This window comes from Opisthocomus hoazin, chromosome 9 (assembly GCF_030867145.1).
Source record: "Opisthocomus hoazin isolate bOpiHoa1 chromosome 9, bOpiHoa1.hap1, whole genome shotgun sequence".
NCBI lineage: Eukaryota > Metazoa > Chordata > Aves > Opisthocomiformes > Opisthocomidae > Opisthocomus > Opisthocomus hoazin.
Window position 1 is genome coordinate 23,400,778 of NC_134422.1, and position 24,905 is coordinate 23,425,682.

The 24,905-nt window shown below is 37.9% G+C and overlaps 1 protein-coding gene across 4 annotated transcripts in view; it reads left to right on the plus strand.

Annotated features, from left to right (window-relative positions):
- MYO3B (myosin IIIB) overlaps positions 1–24,905 on the plus strand; it is a 206,948-nt gene that overhangs the window by 144,402 nt on the left and 37,641 nt on the right. For 3 of the 4 annotated variants that reach the window (XM_075430067.1, XM_075430069.1, XM_075430070.1), the window contains 3 exons: positions 8,667–8,787; positions 18,668–18,731; positions 19,606–19,744. In XM_075430067.1, the coding sequence (XP_075286182.1) occupies positions 8,667–8,787; positions 18,668–18,731; positions 19,606–19,744 (324 nt within the window). The remainder of the gene's footprint in view (positions 1–8,666; positions 8,788–18,667; positions 18,732–19,605; positions 19,745–24,905) is intronic. The other variant, XM_075430068.1, reaches the window with a different exon arrangement.

Here is a 24,905-nt window from a genome sequence, read left to right on the forward strand (position 1 = left end):
GAACCAGTGCCGTGAACTCAGTGGTGTTTTCAGATGCTGCCAATGTGAAGCAGCCTCCATATGATGCAGTATAATACACCTTTCATGTCCAACCCCAGGCTGAAAGACTGTGGACAATCAAAAATGAGTTGCAACAAATGTGTTTACAGATAAACCAAGGTACCACCTTTATTCTTCCAGCTTCCTGTGCTACAATTCCTTAAGCTTTGTCACCTCTCTATTCTGTATCACATAGTCTAAAGTCAGTCTGAAAAAGATGTGTTCTAAATATTCTTTTGCTTTGTTCTAAAACCATTTCCAGTAAATTCATTTGGTTTTCTTTTGTCTAAGTTTGCTACTCTGAAATTAAGCATCACTGTGACTTTCAGCAGAAAACAGATTACCAGTCTGGTTACAGAAGGGAACAGAGTATCATTAGGATAAAATAATAATTTATAGCTTTGCATGCATACTGTTATGTAGAATCACAAACTATTACTCTTAAGGTCAAATGCAGAATATTCTATTAGATGGAGAACTGTTAAGGAGAAATTTTTTCTCCCGTTACAACAAGCACGGAGGGACAGCATAAGCACTTTCTCCCCTTCTTCCTCTCCTTTGTGTTGTCATTTTCTATTGTTTTCATGACAACACAGAGAGCAGATCTTAAAGTACCCCAGCAACTATTTTCTGGAGTATTTGCTGCATTTACAGTTGGCCACACCTGGACTTTGATTTCCTGGCTTTTACAACAGCCTTTTGCTATAAAAAGGGAAGTGAAACAGTTGACCCATCACTGTCCCACTATTACCAGTTCCTTAAGATGAGAGTTATTTCAGGTTTGGTAGGAAGCTCATGTGTAGCAGTATCACCTGGAGAATGTAGCGGACATTCTGCCTTGGAGTTTTATCCAGCCAGGTTTCTTAGGCGTGTAGGAGATGCATGCTCATTGCTAGGCCTTTGGTGAAAACAACTGATCTATTCTGCTGTTTGCACACATGGGAGAGATTCAGAGCTGTGTTCCTTCCTGCCACCTCTGAGAAACTGCGTTGAACATGGCAGAGCAGAGGCAGTGGGAGAGTACGCATACCCTTGAATTTGGACATTTCTGTCCTGTTGAGCTCTCTGGACCTGATGCTGGAGGAATGCTGTTAGCACTCTTCCCACCAACACATGCCCTGTCTTCCTTTGTAACCTGGCACTTGACAGTTTCGGTGATCAGTCGGGGTGAATTAAGCATTAGGACTATAGGGTTAAGAGTGACACTATGCGCCTTTGTATTAATTAGGCTGTCTGCTCCTCCTGTCTTTGGTGCTGCATTCGAAGGGATGTAATAGTAATAATAATAATCCTCAGCAGATTGTTGTCTGCCTTTGGAAACCTATAGCTAGGACTTCTTACTTGAAAATTCTTCTTATGCACATTTTCTCTTCTCTACATGCTAATTATTCTGTGTTTCAAATCAAAGCTCATGCTCGCTAATGGGGGCTGTTTTCCAGGTTTTAAAATACACTGACAGTCTTTCTGTTGTTTACATTACACTGTCCAAGTGCCTAGTGACATGGAGACAAAAGCAACTCCAAATCTCTCCCTTCCCTGCACATCTTACAGTGTGAGTGTGTAGTTCAAGGCAGCTTTTCAGTAAAAAGGAGTATGATCACCTTTGTGGTTTTTTTTTTCAGGTGAGCCATTTCAGACGGTGAGATAGATTGTTTACATTTGTCATCCAGATATTAGCAAAACCATATCATTAAAATATATCCCTCTCCCCCTCCCCCCCCAAGCTCAAGCAGGCCTTGAAATTTAGGAAGCATTTGGCTTACATGTTTCTACAGAACAGCGCATATTGAAATTTGTTTTCCTTTCATCTCTTTCCCAATAAAAGCAGCCGCTCGGCTTATCCCTTTAGCTTCCTCAGAACTTCCTTTCAGAATTCCCGATCTATTACAGCACATTCACATACCAGAAACAAGATGCCTTTTCATGCTGTCAACCTTTTTCATCTGAAATGTAAATTAATTCTTGCTGGTACGCTTTGACAGAGATCAAAGTAGGGGTATTAACCTTATTGGGCCTTCTCTTCATCAGAATCAGTTCCAAAGACTGCGAGGGTAGTGTTAGGAGGCCAGTCTTCACTGTTATCTATGGCCCTCCTCCAGGCAGTCCTCTGTCTACAAGTCAGCATTTCAAAGGCGCTGATTTCTTTTGTAAATGACCTTATCATTACTTTAAACTGTGTGAAAAATGATTTGCCTGAATAATTCTTGCAGGATTATCCTGCTTATTTTAATTGTGGGGGGACTTGATTCAGATTCCAGGATATTGTTTAAGTGGTTTTGACAGCAAGTGATCATAGCCTGATATAAAGGAGGAACGCAGCTCCTGATTGGGAACCTCTTGACTTGTTCGGATTGTTCATTTCTTGCAAGTCAGTCTTTGAGGTAGGCTGCATTTGCATTTTAAAAATAAACAGATGCCTTTCAAATACATGAGCTGGTGGTCTGGAGATCTCTGTGGGCCCAGCAGTTCACTATCCATTGATGAAATGTTGGAAGAAAAAATAAACTTAGGAAAAAAACAACCCTTGCCATATATATGAGGATACAATTCCTGAGTGTGTAGTATTGCACAAAAAAAGTCATTATTTCAGATGGTGGAAAACACCCTTGCTAGGAAACAAAATATTTGTGAATTTAAATTAGGTAGGGAAGAAAAAGCTACCTTATTTTAGCATACCTTTTTTACAGATTCTCAGAATACGCAGATGTTACTCATAGCTACAATGATACACACGATACACAAGGTCTTTCCTACTCTTCCCAGTCACAATTTCCCAGGGTGTGAAGGTTAGAAATTGCTATTTTTTAGCTTAGAGACGAATTGTAAAGAACAATTTTGTGTAAAGTGTTTGTGTTAACAATACTTTGCACTTCTGACTAAGTATTTCTTTGTAATTAGGATTTGTATTGTTTTGATTTACATCTACATAAAAGGAAAAATATTTTGTTAAAATGTTTTTTAAAAATTATGTTGCCAGATTCACAGCTGGTTTAAATCAGTGTATATCTATTGAATCATCTGTCTGAAATGTTGCTGCACTGATTTACCTCACGTGAAAGTCTCATTTAATGTTTTTTATATTAGAATAATTCATTAATTAGAATTTAAAACAACAGATAATACAATTATAAAAGTACATTTTCTAGTTATGATAGCATGTATTTCCATGCAGTGTGACTGTTGTTCTGTAAGACTTAAGGGAGGATTTTAATCTATTTATTTCATTTGTGAACTGACATTGCCAAAATGCCAAATGAGTGGTGCATGCGATTCACTTAGATCCGAGGTGACATCACTGAATTCATTTTAATTAGGCCCACTTTAGCCATCTGGAATACACTGTGCAGCTCTGGTCAGGACTGAGTTTAACTATGCTTCCAGAGGTGAAAGGCAAATGACTAATCCATTGAGCCACCATCTCCTCCTCCAACACGTGCTCGCACACTCACCATATGTCACATTGTATTGGAAAATTCTTTATCAAGAACTCAAGATTTGGCCTCTTTTCTTTAAACAAAAAGTGATGGATGTTCAGAAGAAAAACAGATGAAGCATCCTTTGTAAATTGCTTTCTTTCTGTGACTTCTGCTCATGCAGTGCTGCTAACTATTTAGATACCTCTAACATGTGCTACTGGCAAAATTTACTCCATTATAATAAAAAAAGAGGGCCTGAGAACAGCTGTAATTTACTATTTTCCATTTATAATAAATGTAAGCTTTTAATAAAAGTATTACCTTCGGTATTTTCAACAGCAAAGATTTAATGTTGGCTTCAATAGCAGACAAGGAAGTATTTCTTGAAAACCCTGTGTTTATCTCTCCATTTATATCACTATGTACATGTGTGTGTACATGTATTCGGCTCATACTGTTGTATAGATCTAAGAATTATATGAGTAAAATGTTCCAAAAACTTCTAAGCACTTTGTAAATATAACTAAAAATATATGGATTTTTAAATTTTCCTGAAAATAGCAACCACTAAGTAGCAGATCCAGTTTTACTTTTTTATGTCATTAATTTTCTTCCTTCTAACTGCATTGTCAGTGTAAGAACCATTGAGGAGATGTATGTGTTTCTCTTAATGGCAGCTGAACTGATTCACTGTATTACTTTGATTTCACATTCAGGGTAAACCAGACTGGTACAGGCCCCACAGCTTTGGTTAACTTTACTCTTTCATCTCTTTGTGTTCTGTACTAGCTAAGGGCATCCCATAATTCCTCACTTTCAGTATCTATCTCTAGTAACCATCGAAAGCCTGCTGCTCATGTGTGGGGAACATGTTAGGAAACGTGAGAAGGCCTTCTGATGTTAAAGTACGAGGTCCTATATTGTGTCCCCATCTCTGAGCTAAATTCTGTCGATGTGAATATGGCTGCATTTCCTTTTGATATTCTTTCCTGGTTTTGAGATGAAAAGGATACCATTCTTACTGGATTTCATGCCCTTGCTAAAATCAGGAAGGGACAACAATGTACATTGTCCAACAATACATTGGAAAACCTGTTCCTTTCCCTTGCTGGTATTGACAAACAGTTTCACTGTCATCTTCATTTTTTTTTCTTTGACCAAGTCTCAAGATCAGAGGCTGTAATGCATGATAATTAAAAACTGTGTGTCCAAGTGGTGATGTGCATCAGTGACACCAGTCCTGATGGCAGCCTTGGTGAGTCTTCCTAATGGTCACTGCTTATTGCTGACAGTTACTGCTTGTACATGAGAACATCGTGACTTGCTTTCTTCTAATGCTGCTGCCAGAGAACTTAAGATGAGTTGGTTTTTTCTGCTATTAAACAGGCATCACCCGATCTCCATCCAGAGTGAGAGGTGAAAGAGGGGAGGTATTCGTGGGACCCAGCGATGGATATGACTCTCCATCCCTTTTACAGTTTATTATAATTCATATGGCATGGAGTGAAGAATCAGTCATGGGCTCCAAATCCTCTCAGATGTTGTTAGTTAAGCTGCTGAATGCTCTTTTAACTAGGCAAATTAACAAAGTGATGTGCTGTTCATAGCATATCAACTTCTGATTACAAACTACCATAATATCTTTTCTTCAGCAAGCATGAGTTTTCATTTCTGAGTTGCTGCTATATGCTATTTTAGGTGACATTATAGCTGAAAAATGTGTCTGTGTAGAAAATGTCTGCTTAACATGATTTTGTATGACTGAGAATGAATCCTGCTGCTGTTTAAAATACTACTTTGTCTCCTTTCTTTATACTTTTTGTATAGACCTGTGATTGTTTAGCTTTGATCTTTCTACATTGTGCTTCACAATTTGCTCTGTAACTATATATTTCCTATGGGAATCAGAGGGAAAATGCCTGGACTTTTCCCTATCTGGAATTGTGCAACATTTTGTGTAACGTATATGCCTTGGTATATATACTTAGACCTTAAAATAAAGGCTTTTAACTGCAAGACACCAAATTTCAGACTCCCTGAGGTAATTATTTTCTTGGTTTGCTAGGTGCTGGAGCTGGCAGAAAACTCATTTTGTGTGAGAATTCGTCAGTACAAGAAGTAAAAATTCATATCCTAAATTGTGGCACATAAAACATTTAACACTGAGTTACTAATAGAATTGCTAAAATTAAGTGAAGTTCCTATGTTGTGTTTCAGATCCTGTTCTCTGTGGCTATGTAAAGATCAGGGTTAAAGATACTGTTGCTGGAAAGTTAGGAATATAGACTGGATAAGGTGAAAATGAGGTGACAGCTGGTAATCATTCTTCTTCAATGATGCAGTGATTGTTCATGGAGCAGTAGCAACATGAGTCTGCTAATTTCACACTCTTTGAGCCAAGTGCTTAGTGTCAAAACCAGCACCAGTCAGTAATGCAAATTGCTGTGATGGAGCAGCTTCCCAGCCTTTCAGACTCCCCCAGTAGAATTCTCTGCATATGCATTTCTTTTGAAACATTATAGATCCAGTTAATAAATGTTGAAAAGATGCAGTCCTACTGATGTTCGATGAAGCTGCTGAGAGAGAGACAAGTTTGTTTATGCTGCTACTTCAGTCATCCCGTGAGTCAAAGGGAAAGAAGAAAAATACAGCCATATACCTTGTCAGATTCAAGGTATTCTAGAAGAATGCTAGAAACCAGCTTGCAGAAAGGTTAAGTTGAAGAGGAGTTGATTTTGAAAATATGTATGAAAGCAAAAGACAGGGTAAAAAACTGTTTATTAAATCAGATATAGCAAGTTATATGTACTGAATGAGGGAAAGGCCAAAATTAACTGATGTTAATAAGAGTCTCTGGGAAAAAGAAAAATAATTTTAAAAAATAAAATCACAGTAGGTATCAGGGTTGATTTTACAGAAACACGCAGACACATGCAAAGAATTGCTAAAGGCTGAGAAATTACTAGGATAAAACTCAAGTTTATCTCACTAGTTTATTTGTTTCAGTGCTTCTTTATCTTTACAGTAGTCCACCGCCTGACTGATACTCAGCATGTTTCAGCTGCAGACCGGTGGCTGCTGGCCAGCTGTCTCTGCTGCCAATACCGGCATAGGCTCCTCGTCTGGTCAGTAGGGGATAGCTAAGGGTTGGAAGCCTGATCACATGGGGCAAGTGAACGCTTCCCTCATCTCTGCCAGACGGGCAGGCTTTTCCAGTCTGATTACTAAGGGCGGGAAGTTCCTCAGCCTCACAATACCTGAGCTCTGTATTCGGTACAACAACTCAGCAGGCCCAACTTCTGTCATGCCTTCTGTAAAGTGAATGGTTATTTATTTTAGTAACTCTCATTAGAAGGCAATTTTTATGGCTTCTTACCCTGGAAACCTCAGTAGTACTGAAATGCTTAGATTCTTATGGTGCGTTGCATACCACAGCTTGAACTGTTCAGATGGTTTTCATTTTCTTATATTGCACAAGTAAGTGCAACACCACATATTTTTTTGGAGGTAGGTGGCTGAAAAGAAGGCCATTAACACTATACAGGAATTAAAAAGAAGGGATTAGTTACAGCCCTTTCCTAAGGGAAAGAGCAGATGCAATCAAAGTAGCTCTATTTTATTTCCTCCACCATCTTTTCATTACACAAAAACCCCATGAAAGCTAAATTTACAAGAGAGTTAAATGGAAGAAAAGGGAAATCAGTCAATTATCTCATAATTTGGTAATAGTTAAGGGACTCCAAATTCTACAGGTTCTTTATTCTCTGTTGTGTAGATAATGCCTACTTCTAGTGTTTTCATAAAATCAGAGGCATGAGATACAGGGAAAACTTGTTAATCTTCTGATCAACTGCTCTGTTCTCAATTTATTATATATTCTGTGTTTATTCTACCTTCTGATTTCCCTTTGTAATCTACAGTCCTGACCCTGATCGTACCTGAGGTTGCCCTAGACCCCATTTCTATGGCTATCCTACACCCCACTGTACTATTTAACCCTGGACTCTAGGAACCCCAATGAGAGGGCTTTTCTCCTCCTCCTTTGGGTAATTAGTCCCAAGACTGACTCTACTTTTGTGTGTGTTTAGTGTACTTAAAATCTTTTCCTGGACAGGGAATTTTTTTTCCTCAAAATCATAGCTCACATTTTCTTTTACATACTGTCTCACTGTTTAAGTTGCAGTCCTGCTAGGTTGATAAACAGCTCCTTTCCCTCACAACCCTCAGCCGTGTTACTCAGCGACTGCTGGTTGTACACTTCAGCTATGGCATTGATACTGTACTTACTTCCTTCATTATTCATCCCTTTCTCCCCTTTTATCAAGGTATTTCTACTTAAAATCATGCTTGAAATAAATGCTACGAGAAATAAAATTTTCAGATTTGTGAGTTGAAGTGTATATTGCAATACTTTTTAGTCTTCTGTCCTAAGTGCAGTATGTATCACTATCTGTGGTTTTTCCTGGAGCTTTATTACTAACTGCTCACAGATGTCAACAATTCAAGCAAATTCATGTGAGATAAAACTGTAGAAGTAATTAAGTTATTTATGTACCCAAATCCAGAGACAGTCCATGGAAAGAAAAGCTGTAGATATCTTCAGAAAGTTATTTGTTGTCATTTTCTTTGCCATTTCATTTCACTGCATGCTTGCTACTTCATTTAGTATTTCTAGTGATTGTTTTGTTCTGCTCTTTTTCTAATGAATGGTATAAATTCCAAACTTTAGATTTTTTTTCCTGATTATTTGTATGAGAGATATTTTAAATGTTTCATTATAGTTACAGTTGGTTCCCCAACCCCACAATAAAAGCAGGTAAAACTTCTGATTCTGTAAAATTCTGACTAGCTCAAATCATGGGAGTTGTGATTAAAGAAAGTGGATTGGGAGTGATTTTCTACTATGTATTTTAATACATTCTAAGCTGGATTCCTATTTAAATTAGGCACGTTCTGATTTTGAGGCCTATTTTCCTTGCCTGGGCTGTGCCAAGCGGTCACTATAACAGTGAGAGTGTAAGGCCCTGTATAATTTCCAGCTGTTGTAAACATTGCAGACATTGGAGCCACCCCTGTGAGGTGCTAAGCGTTCTTTCTGTCCACTGGTTCAGTGAAAGTTGAGGGCATTCCGCTCTGGTCTGCAAAGCCAGGTGCCTGTCTGCGTTTCAGTCTCTGCAGATTTTTTCTCTTATTCACAACTATGTTTTTCAGCTTTCAGGGGATATATTGTTCGTAAAAACTACACAAGATTGAAAAACAGCACTGGCTGTGTAGCAGATCCTCAGCGTATGAGCAGCTGCTCTACTTCTGATTTTGGCTGCAAAGAGCACTGGTGAGTTGAATCCTTTGCTGTCTATTATCTAACACAAGTTGTTTTCCACACAATGAGATCTGAAAGGAGCAGGCGTGTCATCATGATTCAGCCAGCTCTTAGGGAGTCTGCCTTTTTCTGAGGATGAGCACCTGTAGTTTAGCCAGTCCCCCCAGCAGCGTAGTCATCTCAGTGTTCTCCCAGTTAGCAGTTAGATTTATTGCGGTGCTGTTTGCCCTGGGTTGCTGTCCTGTTTCTGTGCATTCCTCAGAAGTACCCACAATACTGTAGACTGCAGACAAGATTGCAAGTGCTCAGCTTTTCAGAATTGTCAGCAGTGCATGTTATTAAATTCTCAAGAATAGAAAGTTACCCTTTTATGTCTGCAAAACTCCATGCAGACCAGCAATGAGATAGCGGAAAGAGCTGTAGAAAGCAGATGGACAAGTCGCTGACAGAAGGCCTAGGAATACTGTAAACCATTATAGTGGTGCCCTCCTCTTTGAACAAGAAGGGTATTTTAACCTTGCTTACCAATGGAGTCACTCCAGACGAATGTCCCCCATGAGTATGAGAGGCAAGAGTGATATGTTACGTCTTTAGCTGTTGTCAAAGTCTGTCTCTCCAGTAGTGTTCTAGGAGAGGTGGCTGCATTTGCTGGATTAATCCCTTTGATTAGCAAGTTGCGTTGACTATGAGTTGTGAGATTGCTCCTGCTGTGGTGTGGGCATGAGGATATCTCAGTGCTAATTCCAGCTCTTGTGAGATCTCTCCTGTTGTGGTGTGGGCGTGAGGACAACTCAGTGCTACCTCCAGTTCTTATTTCTGTTATTTTATATGCTTCCTGTATAGCATATAAATGCAGGTTTTGTTACCCCTCGTAAGAGTTCTCTGAGGAAATCAGTGACTTGCTTGACTGTAACTAGATGCTCTTATTCCGTTAAGAAAGCATTTTTTTTTTAAATATCTGTTAACTTCTCCAAAATGGTATTTCTTTCTCTGTGTATGCTCATAACGTTGAGTTGTGTTAACTTCCTTGCTAGCTTTTGTTGATATAGATTGAATAATGTCTGCTACATGCTCTGGTGCATGATTATAGGGTTTTGTTAAGGTGTAACCATCTTCTTTCTTGTTGTTTAATAGCACTCTAGAATCTCTCCCTTGCAGTATTCTGTTTTCAGCAAGAAAAAGGTTCAGGCTGTTGGACAAGGAATAAATAAATAAATAAATAGGTTTGTTAATGATTTTCAGGGAAAAGAATGAGCCCACTGCAGTTTACCATCATAGCTCTATCTTTGGGTTGCCTCACTGCTCATTGGGGCAATGAGTTTCCAAATCTATGATTCGCTTCATGTGCATGCAGGTTCTTCTGTCTCTTAAGGAGTGTGTATCTTGTGACCTCTTTAGAACTATTGATGATTGTATGGTGATTTGGTTCTCTAGCCTGCACTGATGGTTAAAAGCAAGAGTTAACAAACTCTGCATTACCAGTTTTATTTGGCATCCCAAATTACAGTTATTTACAATGTAAATAGGCTGTTTTTTTCTTTTTAGTGATCTAGAGCTTTCACCTGGGCTTGTTTGGGGGCGCACAGCCTCTTTAAACCTTTTCCTTCATCTGTTTTATGTGTAGTTAGCCAGGAATGGTTTTCTTCCCTTTTTGCATTAGCCTGTTTCTGGAATTCCTTGTTGCTCTCCAAACAAATGTATTTTTCTGGATTAGGTACAGCTTGCTTAATTGTATAGCCCTTGAGGCTTGCGAAGGTGAGTACTAGTGCAGTAACTGTTGAGGTGAATTTGGGCTTTATGAAGCACAAACATACAGACCTTTAAAGATATTCAGCCACCGAACTTACATTGAAATGAATGTCTACATGCCTTTAGATACCTGTCTTGAAGGTGTCCATGTAAAATATATTTGCCATTCAGATCTTTCACCCAGTCCTGATCGCTGTGTACAATCAGATAGACAAATAAATTCATACGTTCTTTTGCCTGGAGTTGCTAAACTGCCATTTCTACTGGCAGTTCGCAAGTTTAACTCCAACAAATATTGCAGATTATTTGCCTAATCCTGTAAATTTCTCAGCAATGGCCTCAGGTTCCAGTGATTTCAGTGAGACTTGAAAATGATCAGCATTTCACAGGTGGTGTTCAGAATCTTAGGACTAAATCCGATAATTTACTTCCCACAAATCAAGCCTCACTTCTACATGTAGCTGTTACTGGGCTGTTGTGTTTTAAGCATATGGCTGTTCAGTCGTACAGGAAACTTGTAGGAAACAGGAAGGCTGTTGAATATAGTGCAGATGTTTAACACAGTAGCTGGTAATCTGTCCCTAGAGAAGACAGCCTCACTGTGGCTTCACATACTGTGGAACTAAAGTATAGACTAATACAATGTTCTTTTCATTTCCTTTAGTTTCTTTTAAATTCTTTTATTTTTGTTTCATTTGTTTTCTAACTGGTAGGTTTGGAAAATGAAAAATGGGCTTAAAGGTATTCAGGATCAGAAAGCAAAATCACGTACAGTTCTGTTCTGTTGTATGCACAGGAATATAACTTTGCATTTAAACGTATGACAACCTGCTGCTTTTTTGAAGATCTGTTAAAAAAAGAATTTATAGTATTATAATATATATAAACCACTCAGTTTTACCAAGTAATGAATTTCAAAGTGTTCAGAAGAAATGGGCACTTTAAAAAAAATTGAATTCCTTCAAGGTAATTGAATCTCTACACCGCGTTGACACTTCAGTCAGTGAATGCAGGACACAAGCAAACTTAAGCTGATAAATGCCATAGGATGCTAATGAAATGCACACATTAGTTTCCTGCATTTATATGCTTGACTTGAAAACCAGTATTAACTGTGTTCAAATGCAAAAATCTTTCCTCTTTGAAACTGATGTCACAAGTAACTGAAGGCACATTGAGAATTGGCAGTTATCTCTGATAGCAATAGAAATAGGTATAAAAAAGTAACGTAAATGTTAGCAGGGAAGTGACTTTGTCTCATTGAAAAAATGTTTTTCCGTTCAGTTCTACGGAGCTGTGGAGTTGCCTGTGACTCCTTCTACCGAGTAAGTGTCGTGGGATTAATTGTACACCTGGGAGACAGACGCTAAGTCTGAATGTCTGTGTATGTGACACTCGCCAAGCCTTTTCTTGAGGTCATCAGCCACTGAGCGGAACCTGCAGGCCTGCGGGGCATGAAGGAACTGAGTCACAATCAAACCCTGTCCAAAAGTAGCTCATTCAAAACTTTAAAAAGGCAGAGTTCTTTTAAAGAGCCGAACATGGTCAAGACTAAATTCAAATGAGGAAAATGAAAACCTTTCAGAGCCCTTTTTACAACCCTGCTGAATAGCAGATTTACCCTTCTGCAGAGACCCAAAGAGGCAGAAGAGAAGGGAGGAGTGTGACAGGGTCTCCCCTCTTACGAGGCCAGCGTGGACACCAGCCTCGCCTCCTGTCTGCCTCCGTTTTACAGTTTGTCATCGCTTGAAATCAAAGATCCTGCGTTTTGCAATGGCATAGCTACAATTTCAAGGTAGTATTAGGGATCCCTTGAGCTAATTACGAATAATGTGTGGAGAACGGAGACACAATATTCTAAAACGTTCTGTGATTTTTAACTTGTTAGACTGACAGATCTCTGGTGAAGATATTTTTGATAAATGTTCTTGTTCTTCGTAGGATAATCTATAGTTCAGTGACTAAGGACCTTAATCTATGCTACGTTGTTCATCTTCTTTCTCAGACAGAGCTGTCATCCTCAAATATCTTTAAATCCTTTTAGAATCTCATCAAAGCGTCTTTAACCTGCATGTTCCACCATCTTCTTATCCATTTCCCTCCAAAATGAAAATTGTGTTAAATAATACTGATCTGATACTTACCCTGGAAAATACTTCCTGTATTGTTCTTTTTTTCCTCTAGCTCACTGAACTGTAGCTTACTGATACTGACTGCTAAATATCACAATGTAAGTTAGCTGTATATATATTCATATATGAACACATAAATATATTTTATATATTTATATATTTTATGTATAGTATATTTTGTAAAAATATTTTATATTCTATATAATATATAAAATATCTTTTAATATATAAAAATATAATACATTATCAGTGACCGTACACTATGTAGTACAGCAGAAAGCATTGTTTCCACATAGTGACTTTGTTACACATCAGTTGTGTCTGTAACTATAACTGTGTGTTAGTGAGTATCCCTTGCTCCTTTTTTTCCTTATGGAGCTCTGTGTGTTAAGGACACTTTTTAGAAGATGCCTTACATCAACAGCAGTTTACACTCATGAGTCAAATTAATTGTTATTTTTTCCTTACATCTTTCTCTTTTTAGCTGGTTGGTGTTACGTTCATGCTTCAGTCAGCATAGGTTCTCAGAAACCATTCATTTTAGTAAGACTCTTGACATTCATATGAGACTTAGGTAATCAAGATTGGATAATAAAGCCTGAACAAAACTGCATGGGCAATACCAGCTTAGGTGTTTGGAAAGTTATAGACAGAGAATAATCATCAATGTTTCCCTGTTCTAGAGGAAGTATGCATCTGAAAGTCAAGTTCCAGAAATGGGTCTGTTTCTACTCATTAATGGCTTGACTGGTGAAGCAGAATCTTATTACTAAATTTGTATCAGTACTAAGTGAGTGATGGTTACAAGGGTTTAAGAGGACAGCATTAGAATTAGAAACAGAGGTACATGGAGTATAATGAACCACAAAATGAAGGTCAGTCCATAATGACATACTGCTCCCAAGTTTAGACTGGGTAGTAGCAATGAGGACACATACTACCTCACATGTGCATCATAACCTCTTCTCATCACTGTCAAGACCTCAGTTAGTGTAGTATATTAGACACTGCATTTCAAGAAAATGAGCAAGGCCCTCAGCAATGAAAACGATCACATGTGTCTTAACCATTATAAGGGGAGATCTCTAAGGGAAATAGAAAACTGAGGGTACATGTAGTATCATTTTTCCAGTCATGAAAGGCTGATGTCAGGAGGAAGGAAACAAACTTCGCCATTGAGAATAAAGCGAGAAACAATGGGCTTGCGTTGCAGCACAGGAGAGTTAGGTTAGACATGAAGAAAAGCTCACTGAGAGTAAACTGAGTTAAGCCCTGTGTAGGTTACATCAGGAAGTTACGACATCTCCATCACCATAGGTTTTAAAAATCAGCTTAGGCAAAGTTAAAACAAACAAACAAAAAAAAGCCATAGCTGATTTTTCTCTGAAGATGGGGATGGCTTAGATGATTTGCCAAGGTTCTTTTTATGATTTATAAATACAGAGTGACTTCTTAAAATGTAACATCTCTGTGCCGGTGGGTTTGGCATTGCAAGTCAGCCACTTTTATAGCATCTTAGTGCCAGCAGCCATTGCTGCATCAGTGTAGGAAATAAGTATAAAAATTGTTCTAGAGGAATTCTCCTTGGGTCAGCTTTACTTGCAACAGCATTTTTGCTGTGCCTGAAAAAGTGACCGACGTTAATTTCTGAATGTTCTGCAACAGCTGGAGGCCCATTGAAGTAGCATGCAATGTGGATTCACCTACAGGGACACTGGTGGGTTAGCGCATAAACAAAATATCCTGTGTATCACTGAGAGTAGAGGATAAACGTGATTTCAGTCACATGAGTACAGATCAGTTCAGAAACTGGCTTAAATTAAACTGTTCCATATAAAAACTTCTACCTTCTGCTATACTTTCTTTGACTTGATCTTCAGCTTGCCTCTCACTAAAGTGAGGTTCACTCAGTCCATCAATAACAAATCTTTCCTTGGATTCTTTTGATTAAAAGGAAAAGAAAAAAAAAAATCACTATGTTAGTGTTCTTCTATTCTTCATGGGTAGCTGCTTGAAAGGGTCGTGTCTCCACATTTTAAACTTTTTTTTTCCCCAGACCTTCAGGTGAATGCCATCAGGTCCTGGTGATTTATTTTTTACACCTTTCTCACATTGCTCTGTAATTTCCTTCTTGGATAACTACAGTTTCTGTCAAGACCACACTGTGATTTCTTGTATATGTCATCCTTTGAATATGAGTTTTCATTTTTTTCCACAGTAGAAGCTGGTATAAAGACATTCTGCTTTCCTTTAATTGCTTCACTTTCCTATTTGTAATCATAGCAAACATTAAGGTTATTGCTTGCGATGGCAACGGGAGGTCTGCAATACCTGTGGCATGCAGTGGAACCCAGTGGGCCTGATTCTGCTGTCATGTGAGGTTCTAATCACTTTACAGTTCAGAAGTTCACATAGTTACTATTTACTATAGTTATTATTTATAAATAATAGTTATATTATTTATAAAGGTGTAAATGGAAATTTGGGCACAGTTTTTCAGTGTGATCTTTTTTTTTCCTCCTCCCTATCCCTTTGGAGTCTTTCGTCTACCCATACTGGAAGGATTAAATTTCTTCTGTTCAGGAATACATTATTTCTGCAAAATGAACTGTATTCTTTCTAGTGGAATTTCTAGGAGTTTTTCTAACATTTTAAAAAACATTTAAATGGTGAAAGTCCAAATTCCATTACTTACACTCATAATGGCCAGAATAACTGCAAAACTAGCTATTTTTCTCCAGAATAAATTAGTCTGAGCTGCTAGTTTCATGCTGCTGTGGTCTGACTGCTTTCAGTGCTAAGGGTAGGGTGGCTATACACTACACAAATGTGTAGACAGACCCTAAGAATCAATGTTTCTCTTTTTGTCAATGTTTGTTGCTAATTGAGTGATTTATAGACAGTCGGTATGTGAGGACTGAGGCGTATTATAGCTCAGTAGCTGAACATTCAGCAGCAAATTGTTGTCTTGCCTGACTGAAAACAGGCACGTGAACCAGGATCTCTTGCATCCTTCCCAGCTAAGTGTGCTGACTGGATCTCATCTCTTTGACCCAAACACTGCATTCCTGCAAATATGGAAAATAAAAATATTTGGAAACCGTAGGACAAGCAGTTTCTTCCAGGATACCTGAAAACACCCTGCACCTCAAAATCAGCCTTAGATGCCACATTTGAAAATGCTAGCTGTCATCACTGATTGGCTCATATGAACTGACTACTGCTGAGCTGCCCTCCTGTTGCTATTGCATTTTTCATATTGCGTAGTAGCCAGTTTTTCAGAATAGCTCAGAGACTGATTTCAAGGTGCTCAGCATCTACTGTTGATGCCATGTTTTCAGAAGTGTTCTGTGCCAGTTAGGCATTGTGGTGGGTTGACCTTGGCCAGGCACCACGTGCCCACCAAGCCACTCTGTCACTCCCCCTTCTCAACAGGACAGGGAGAGAAAAATACAACTAAAAGCTCGTGAGTAAAAGCTAGTAATCGTGAAGTACATACTTCTATCAGCAACAGTACATTCTGGGGAAGGACAGGGTATCTTGCACCACATACAACCAAACATGATTGTCTTAGTCAGAAACATGGGATCCTGACAGAGAGTCGGGGTCTAAGGGCTTCAGAATTCCGGAGGCTGATTTTTGCTAGCTGAAGCTGTACAGAAGGCAAGTTGCTAAACTTTACTTTCATGCTTTAAAAATTTAGACAATATTCTAGCCCTAGCAAAGTTAAAGTGCTGGCAAAACCATACTAAATTCTATATTTTTTTATAGAAGGTAGAGATTAGTTCAAGCTGCAGATTCAGCTCCAGACCCAAACCACCCCAAAATCTGAATATTTAAATTTAGATGAAGATTCAGTCCGTTTTGGCATTGTAGGCCATTTGCAACATACCGATCCAACAGCAGCTTTTGAGTTTGACACCCACCACAGTGATATTTGAGATTCATTCATGATTTTGAGCTCATATTGGGTTTCTTTTCTGCAGTATTGGGGGGTGGGGGAATGAATGATCTCAACAAATGCTTGAGTAATTTGGGGGAGAAGTAGCAAGCTATCTAACTGATCCCATTAAATAAATGATTATCTAAATAATATATAAAAGATAAATAGTAATAAAGAACTTTACAGATAATATGGTATATGCACAAATACAATGTCAAATACAGTCCTAGATGCATTTTATACTTTCCTGTACAAGAAGTCCACCAGCACAAAATGAGAATGCATTTTTTAAATGGATCCCTCCATTTCCTCCAAGGAAAACACCAGTTTAAATTCAAATTACGGTTTAGGCAGAATGTTTTCCTTCTCTTTCTTAGTGTCAAAGAATAAAGGGGAGATTCCCCAAACCAGACAAGCAAATCCTAACTTCATTCCCAAAATTGCAACATTACGGAAAAGTTAATTGTTAACCATGTTCATGAATGCTTCATTTTGTTCCCACACCCTGAGGTAGCTTATTGACAACCGTGATGCCATCATTTCTGTGATTAGTTTTCAACAATTCATGTCAATGCTTCTGGGCTGAGGAAACACATTTGGACAAACTTAATTAACCTAAGAGCATAAACCCTGTTGCAAATAAGACCTGAAATACTTTAGTAGCCTCTGTGGATGTCACAGAATAAATGTATTATCTAATACATATGCATAGTGATATACAGCTATCAAATTCAATACATAATATTCTAAAATGTTTCAAGTCCTTCAGTAGTTTTATTTTAATCTGAAGTATTTTTAAAAGGTGTGTTTTAAAGGTGCATTTTGAAAGGTAAAAGGCACATGTGGCCAGACGTATTTTTAAAGTCCAACATGTTGTTCTGTTGTTACATGAGTAGTTTATAACTAATGTAGCTGACTGAAACATAAGTATAGACAAAATATGAAATTTGAGATAACATACACTGTATTTTTATTCAGTAAAGCAATTTTTTTTCTTTGTATTCCCCTCTCCCACTGTAACTGAAAGAGCTGAAATACATTCAGTTGTAATAACTGTATAAAACTGAAAGAGCTACTTAGTACCTTGTGAAGCTTTTCCCCATCTATGAAAAAAGCTATGATATACATGTCTAAACCAAAATCTGTGACTATGGTTTCAGATGTCTTCATCCATAAGTAGAAATACAACTGCCATTAATTGTATTTTCAGGAAGGTTGTGAGAGGGTTGGAGAGTAATGATGCAATGGCTAAGGCGTGTTTTGACAGTCAGAAAATTTTGCTTTTAACCCCAGTTTTAGGACCATAAGCATATCAAATAATATCTGTGAACCTCAGTTTTTTATCCATCAAGTGAAATTGGTACCATCTTTTTTTGTTTTTGCGTAACTAAAGATTCTGGAGCAAGTTCTATCTGGGTGGACTTTACTATCGAAGAGATCCATTGACTTCAAAGGCCTGCCAACAAGGATCAGGGCCTGCAGAAGGTTTTTATGATACTTTAATTAGCATTAATGAGAGCAGGAGTTGGCCTTTAATATTTTTGTGGTGTCATAAAGTGATGATAAAATAATAACTGATATAGACAAAGAACCCTTAATCCTTGCTCTGTGCTTAATGCAAATGGCTTTAGGAGAACACAAAGCCATGTGTTTCACTTATTCCTCATCTGTCAAATTCTGAGTGTCCAAGTTTGAATTCTGTGAAAACAGGTTTTCACAGCCCTGAAAAAAAAGTTTAATGTAAAATCTTGTCAAATTAATTTTAATACATGACTTCAATTTCATAGAATTCTCATAAACTCATTTTACACATATGCACATATCCACAAACTTTTAATGACGAATTCATTGCTTATAGCCTATTACTGTGTTTAATAACATGCACTTCCTTATAAGAGGAAATGGGACTGGTCTGTGTTTTCTCTGAATTGATTGTATGTGCATGTTTAGAAATTGAGGGAGGGGGAAAATGGAAAATCAACAAAAGATATGTAAGCCAGTAAAACTTTAATAAGAATGAAGAAATTACAGTATTTAAACTATATGTTCTATTTTTCTTTGCTTTTAGGCAGCAAACCAGTAACCAGTCTTCTCCTGTGGTGCCTGATTTCCTTGACAAACAAACAAAAGAGGTACTACTAGGTTTATATTTTAAAATAACTTCACATTATAACTTCAAATTCCTGAGTCCACAGTTCTGCAATGTGTTCATGGATGCTTGGCGTAGCCATCTGAACATGAAACCGTTAGTGATGTTTTGAAGTTCTTTGAGACAAAAGCCTGCTCGCTAAGAACTTTAGTTCTGTAGAAAGACAGGGAGGTACAGTGAATAAGAGAATCAAAAGGCTGGAAATTTGCTGCTGAGAATAAATGCTAGCTGCTCCCTGAGGTGATTTGTCTGTGCACTTCACTTTCTACAGATGTTAGAGACTCTTTTTTAGTAAGGACCTGAGGTTCTTTGGTAGCACTTTGATATCCTGCTCGAATTCAATATGTGAAATGGAGGAGTCGCTCTGTGACTTGGAGCACAGCATAGTCTTTGAAGTCTGATCCAATTTTTGCTGCTTACTATTTGATGTTGAAAGGATGAAATGGAGAAAATGTACAGTTTTTGCCAGTAACTCTGCTGAGCATATGTAAGATTAAAAAAACAAAATCCCTTGGATGATGTACTTAGAAATGTTAAGCAGATTAATACCTTCCTATAGCTTTTTTCTAAAGACACAAATTAACTATGAGAGAAAATCAGCATACAGTGCATGCTATGATTTAACTGCATGAGGAAAGGGATAAATTAAATGGAAAAAGTAAACAAATGTTTGTGACATGGATGCTAAGTCAGTGTTGCTGAAAACCACAAGAATCTTGTGTAACTTAAATCTAGCATTAGACGTTTCACAGAGTCATAGAAAATAAGAAGTTGCTCTCTGAGATCACAACTGTAAGTTATGGCAGAGTGGAATCAATACGTTTCTTAAGCGCCTAAACCAGCATTCCTTATTTCAGAAGGACTGGGATGAGATTTCCGCTTCTCCGTATATTCTAAAATATTCCTTCGAAATGAATGATTCACAATCAATTAGCCAGTCCCAGTCAGTTGCAGACCATCAGTTGTCAAGTCCCTTGAGATCCCATAAAAAAGGAGGTAAGAAATAAAGTAACAGAGATCTTTTGTTTACTATTTATAAGCTACGTGTTATCAGCGTGTAACTTGCTTTAAATACTGGTGAGGTCTTTTAACAATTCCTTCGAAAGCAGGAAATGTAAAGGAACTAATTTTCTTCTACATATTTTCAACCTGGAAATACAAAAAAGCCTTTAAGTACCTGAATTACAGAGGCAGAAGTATGAAGATTTTTAAAATACTGTTTCTACTAAAAATGTGGTTAATAATCTCAAAATACCCTTGTAATGAAATCAAATTGACTTCCAAGAGCTTCTGCTTTCCTTTGCTTTCCATCCTCAAAAGTGGAAGACAGTAAAGAAATCTCTCATGTTTGGCAGAATGAAAGACAACCTGTTTGTTCACATGCAGAAAGATTCAGTCAGCAATACAGGAAAGTCTGCAATAATTCTACAATCTATGCAATGTGTTTTTTAATTTTGTCTGCTGATGTGTTATTTCTGCCATGATCAGTAACAGTTTAAAAACTTGAAGTAAAACATTATGAAATTTTTGAGTTTTAACAGGTTTATGTTTGAATATTCCAGGGAATCATTACTGATGAGAATACTTTTCTCTGTTATTGTAGTCATTGTGTCCTTGCAAATCTGTGAACACAGGCTTTCATACTGGTTCACAGAATACCTTCCACAGTTTATGGTGAAGTAGTTTGATAAGTTGATATCTATAACTATAGCCAAAATTTAAAAGATAATTTCCAGGTTATTACTGAAAATTAGTTTTTCATAATTTTGTGCCGTACATTAACATTTTCTGTTTATATATTTAATGGAACACCTTTCATCTTGTAAGTTTACAAATATTTATCTGAATACTTGAGCCCTAATCCTGCAATTTATGTGTTTAAACTTTACAGACTTCAGTTAAACAATTTACAATGTAAAAATAAGAAGACAGGTATTTGTAGGGAGATCCTTCTGTTACAGAAAATAATGCAAATTCAATGTTTTTAGTCTTCTACACAGGCATAATGTTCTTTCTGTGCTAAAAACAGAATAGTATGTAAACACAGCAGGTTGAGAAATCCATTATTCTCTCTTCATGCATTTCTGTCCATATGGTATTTGAATCCATAGTGTGGGACTGCAGGGGATGTGTGCATTACTATCTTAAATTATTACGTGTCAAACAATAAACCTGTCAAACAGAAATATCCTCTTTGCAGCAAATCCTCTTGAGGAAAGCAATTAGGGCCCGAATCTGTCATTGTTGCTCTCACTCGATATTGTATGTTACCCTGCAACTAGTTTCCTTGAAATCAAAGGTGTTGTGTCTGAGGTAAAACAAATAGAAAGAGTAAAACTGGCAGAATCACACCCTTAGCAAGCATATGATTCAGAGCCATTACCTGTTTCAAAAAATTTGAAGTGATAGAAGAATAGAATTTGAAGAGATAAGTGCAACATTGATCTGAACTATTGAAGAAACATGTAGGTGTAAATAAATAAGCATGCAAATACAGAGAAGTAAGGAATTTCCTAGTTAAGCGTGAAGATATTCAGATAGATGAGCATATAAGTCACACTTCAATGAGTAACTGTTAAGGAAGTAAACCTGCTGAAGAATAGTAACTTCCTTGGGTGCTTTTAAAAGCACGACTTGCATTCAGAAATTCAGGTGCTTTCACATGCTGCTCAGTCTGTGTTCAGTCTTACTGTGTGAAGTATACTTTTAAGAAGATAATATTCTTAGACCTATTGCAAAACCCAAGTGAAATAGCAAATATCTTTTTAGAATAAGAATATATGTATAAAATACATGTGCTTTATAATGTAGGGCTACATGACATAAGCTGTTATTCACACAAAAAAAGCTGTCCACTAGGTGGTCCAAACAATGCAAAGACTGTCATTTTTCATAGCGAAACGTTGTTCTGCAATGTTATAGATTGATTTTGAATTCTCTTTAAGTTACACTAGTCTGTTAGCCTGGTGGTAGTGCTGCAGACCTGGAACACAGAGGCCAAGGGGGAAGGGAATGTGACAGGTTTCTGCACTGGTCTATGACCCAGTTATGAAGCAGTGTTCATGTTTGCTGAAGGAGGGAGTCTGTATCCAGGCCTAAGCACAAAGGGAAGGACAGGCTGTGTATTTGTCTTGAGGCCTTGATAGATGAAGCTCTAGTGCAGTCAAGGAAGGACAAAACACAGAAGGGAAAAAATGGCTGATAATGAGTTTACGTATTTTTGTATTAATCAAACAGACTATTCACTCACATCTTGTTACCCATCTGTCTAATAGCACGGGCTGCCCGCTCTTAGCAGTAGATTGGCAAGGGAAAATTAGACCAGGAAATTTCCACAAACATCCTGCAAAGACTGTACTCTGTAATTAATGCAGAAACAAAAGCCACTTTTTCACTTCAAAAGCCTTTACAGTGGGTCACAGACAGACTGAGCAGTATGGCCAAACTGCATGCAGCACAAGTTTAGCGCGTGTGTGCGCTATGGTTGCACAGAGTCACAGGCGCTGGCTCTACACCGCCCAGGCGTTCTCCCGGGCTCTGCCGGAGTGGTGGGGCAGGACTGGTCGCAAAGCCAAGGATTCCCTCCAGTGTCTCCACTGCGACACACTGCCTGGGACTGTGCTTTATTGCTGGGGCAGAGAGTCCAGTCAATAGTAACAATTAAGCCAGAAGTTAATTATTCTAATCACAATGAGGTAGTACTGAAAGAAACTAAACAATATAAATATAATCTCCAGAGGCCAAGTAGTGGTATTTCCTTAGATGACATAGATAGTGAGAATGTTTGAAATTATTGATAAGTGAGTGCTTCATAGGGAATTGACCAATCTAACTTTGCCTCATAAGAAAATAAGACTGAGATTTTCCGAGGTAAAGAGGAAACATGTTTGTAAACAGAAAACTAATAGTGTCTCTGCATTGACCAGAGGATGACATAATTCTTCAAACTAATCTAGACATTTTGAACAAGTGAGAATGCCTGGCCATGGACATTCTCTTGTGGAAGAACAGTGTCTGTCTTCTGACGATGTTCAATTTATGCCTTGCACCTCACACTATTGTCTGCAATGCTGAAACTTTGTGAGAGGTAGGTTAATTTGCCATGGTTCTGAGAGATTTGGAGTTATGCAATCTACAGTGTCTGTAGCACAGTGTGAGGCTGAGACAGTGAAACTTGCGCTGTAGTTGTAAAAACCAATATGCCATTTCCACTGTAACCTTTGATTTTAGATTCCTTAACATTTTGTGTTCTCAAACCTAGTGGAAATTAGGGCCTGACGTGTTTCAAGCTGGACTCCTACTAGTCAGTGACCCATTTCGAATGTTTCCTTTGAAATATATGTATTTATTTTTATGATGCTGGTTTTTCTCTTCCTTTCTGGTAAACCATTCATAAAAATGAGATTTGGTAAATGTAACTGTGTTGGGTTTCAAGCAACATGCAAAGATAATCACTATTTTTCACACTAATGGAAGGCAAGTAGATAATGAAATGTGTTAAGTTATTGCTTGATGGGGAGAAAAGCTACTGCCCGCCTCAGACAGTACCATGGACAAGCTTTAGTAATGGGCATTGTGGGCACGGGAGACATTATTCCCAAAAAGGTATTCTGTGGTTAGCATCACACAGATGACACTTACAGGTTCATCACCCTAAACAGGAAATTTGAAATAAAGATGACTTCATTAATTGTTAGGACTGAACTCCAGTTTTAAAGAAGTGATCCAACTTTAATTCTGTCAGGACCATAATTGTGATAAAACACCCAAGCCACAGAGAATATAGTTAGGTGATTGCTCTTTGCTTCAGAGTAGTTTTCTTTGAGTCAGACCTTGTTATTGAAAATACTTTAAGCTGCCTCAATCTCAGCCCTAGAGTACAGTCTCGATTCGATGTCTTGTGCTTGCAAGTGAAAAGTGCTTAAATATAGGGAACCATCTTACTCTGCATGGTACTTCAACATCATAGCCTAATTTTAACTCTGATCTCATTTAATTCCTGTTTGTACATTGTTTTAAAAAAGGTAACAGCTACAGCAAAGCAATAATCATTAGTAATTGGGAAATGGGGGCACTATTTATCCTGTGATTCTCAGGAAGTCAGTATCGCAGCATGACTGAATAGGTATGGTAAAGAACAGGCAGTATCTCAGGCAAGATGAGGTATCAAGATCTGGATGCCTTGTAACCAAAGATGCCAGTTCACATCCTGCAAGTGAGAGAGAGATCAGTCCAAGGCATTCAGCTGTTTCTCTCTGTGTAACTCAGCTTCCTCTTTGATTCCATTGTAGCAAACCTTCCTTTCTAAATGAAAAATAAAACCGCTGCTACATAATGTAGTGTGAAACGCTGCGTGGACTTTCAGCTAATTGTCATTGGCAGATGGGATGAGACTGACACATGGATGCCATTAATTTCAGGATCCTATCATTCAGGATTTTAAGTGAAAGAATTTGTAATCTATTTAGAATTATTTTTGGTTGTTTAATCAGGAGTTTCGTTTCATCATTTTTAAGCCCCCCACTGAGACTAATTCTACATTGAAGGAATGTAAATTGTGAAAAACTTGACTGTAGTCAGTAGAATCATAACAGTGAGCAGAATTGGGTCTCTTGGTTATAAAAATTGACATGAAAAATTCCCTACATATCTGGGGTTTACGGTTTTTTGGAGCAGAGGATTTGGGGTGGGGTTTTTTTGAGTGAGTCAGGTTTGAGTTGATTATTCTTTTGCAAATAAAAAGCAAATAAAATAGCATGATCATGTGACAGTCTGAATGTTACAGAAAACCCTGAAAAGGCCAAGGTAGTGTTACATAGTATGATCTGATTGCACTGAGCATGCTGTAGCTATGTGTGAGGCCTGTGAGATCTCCACAGTATTGTCCTACTACATACCACACTATAGCAGAGGAGTTACTATTAGCCGTGTTGCAGTCGAAGCCTTGGGCAGAGGAGTTCCTGATGTGGTACATTGTATAATGAATTTCCATTGAAAGGATCCCACTGCAGTAGTGTTCTGTGGCTTTTGAGCCAAAATCTGACTGGGCATGAGCAGGAGAAAAAGTCGTTTCTTTTTTTTTCCTTAAAAGATTATCACCAGATTGCTGACCTCTTCACACCTGGGCTAAATGCTGAGCTTTGGGCTTAGTGAACAG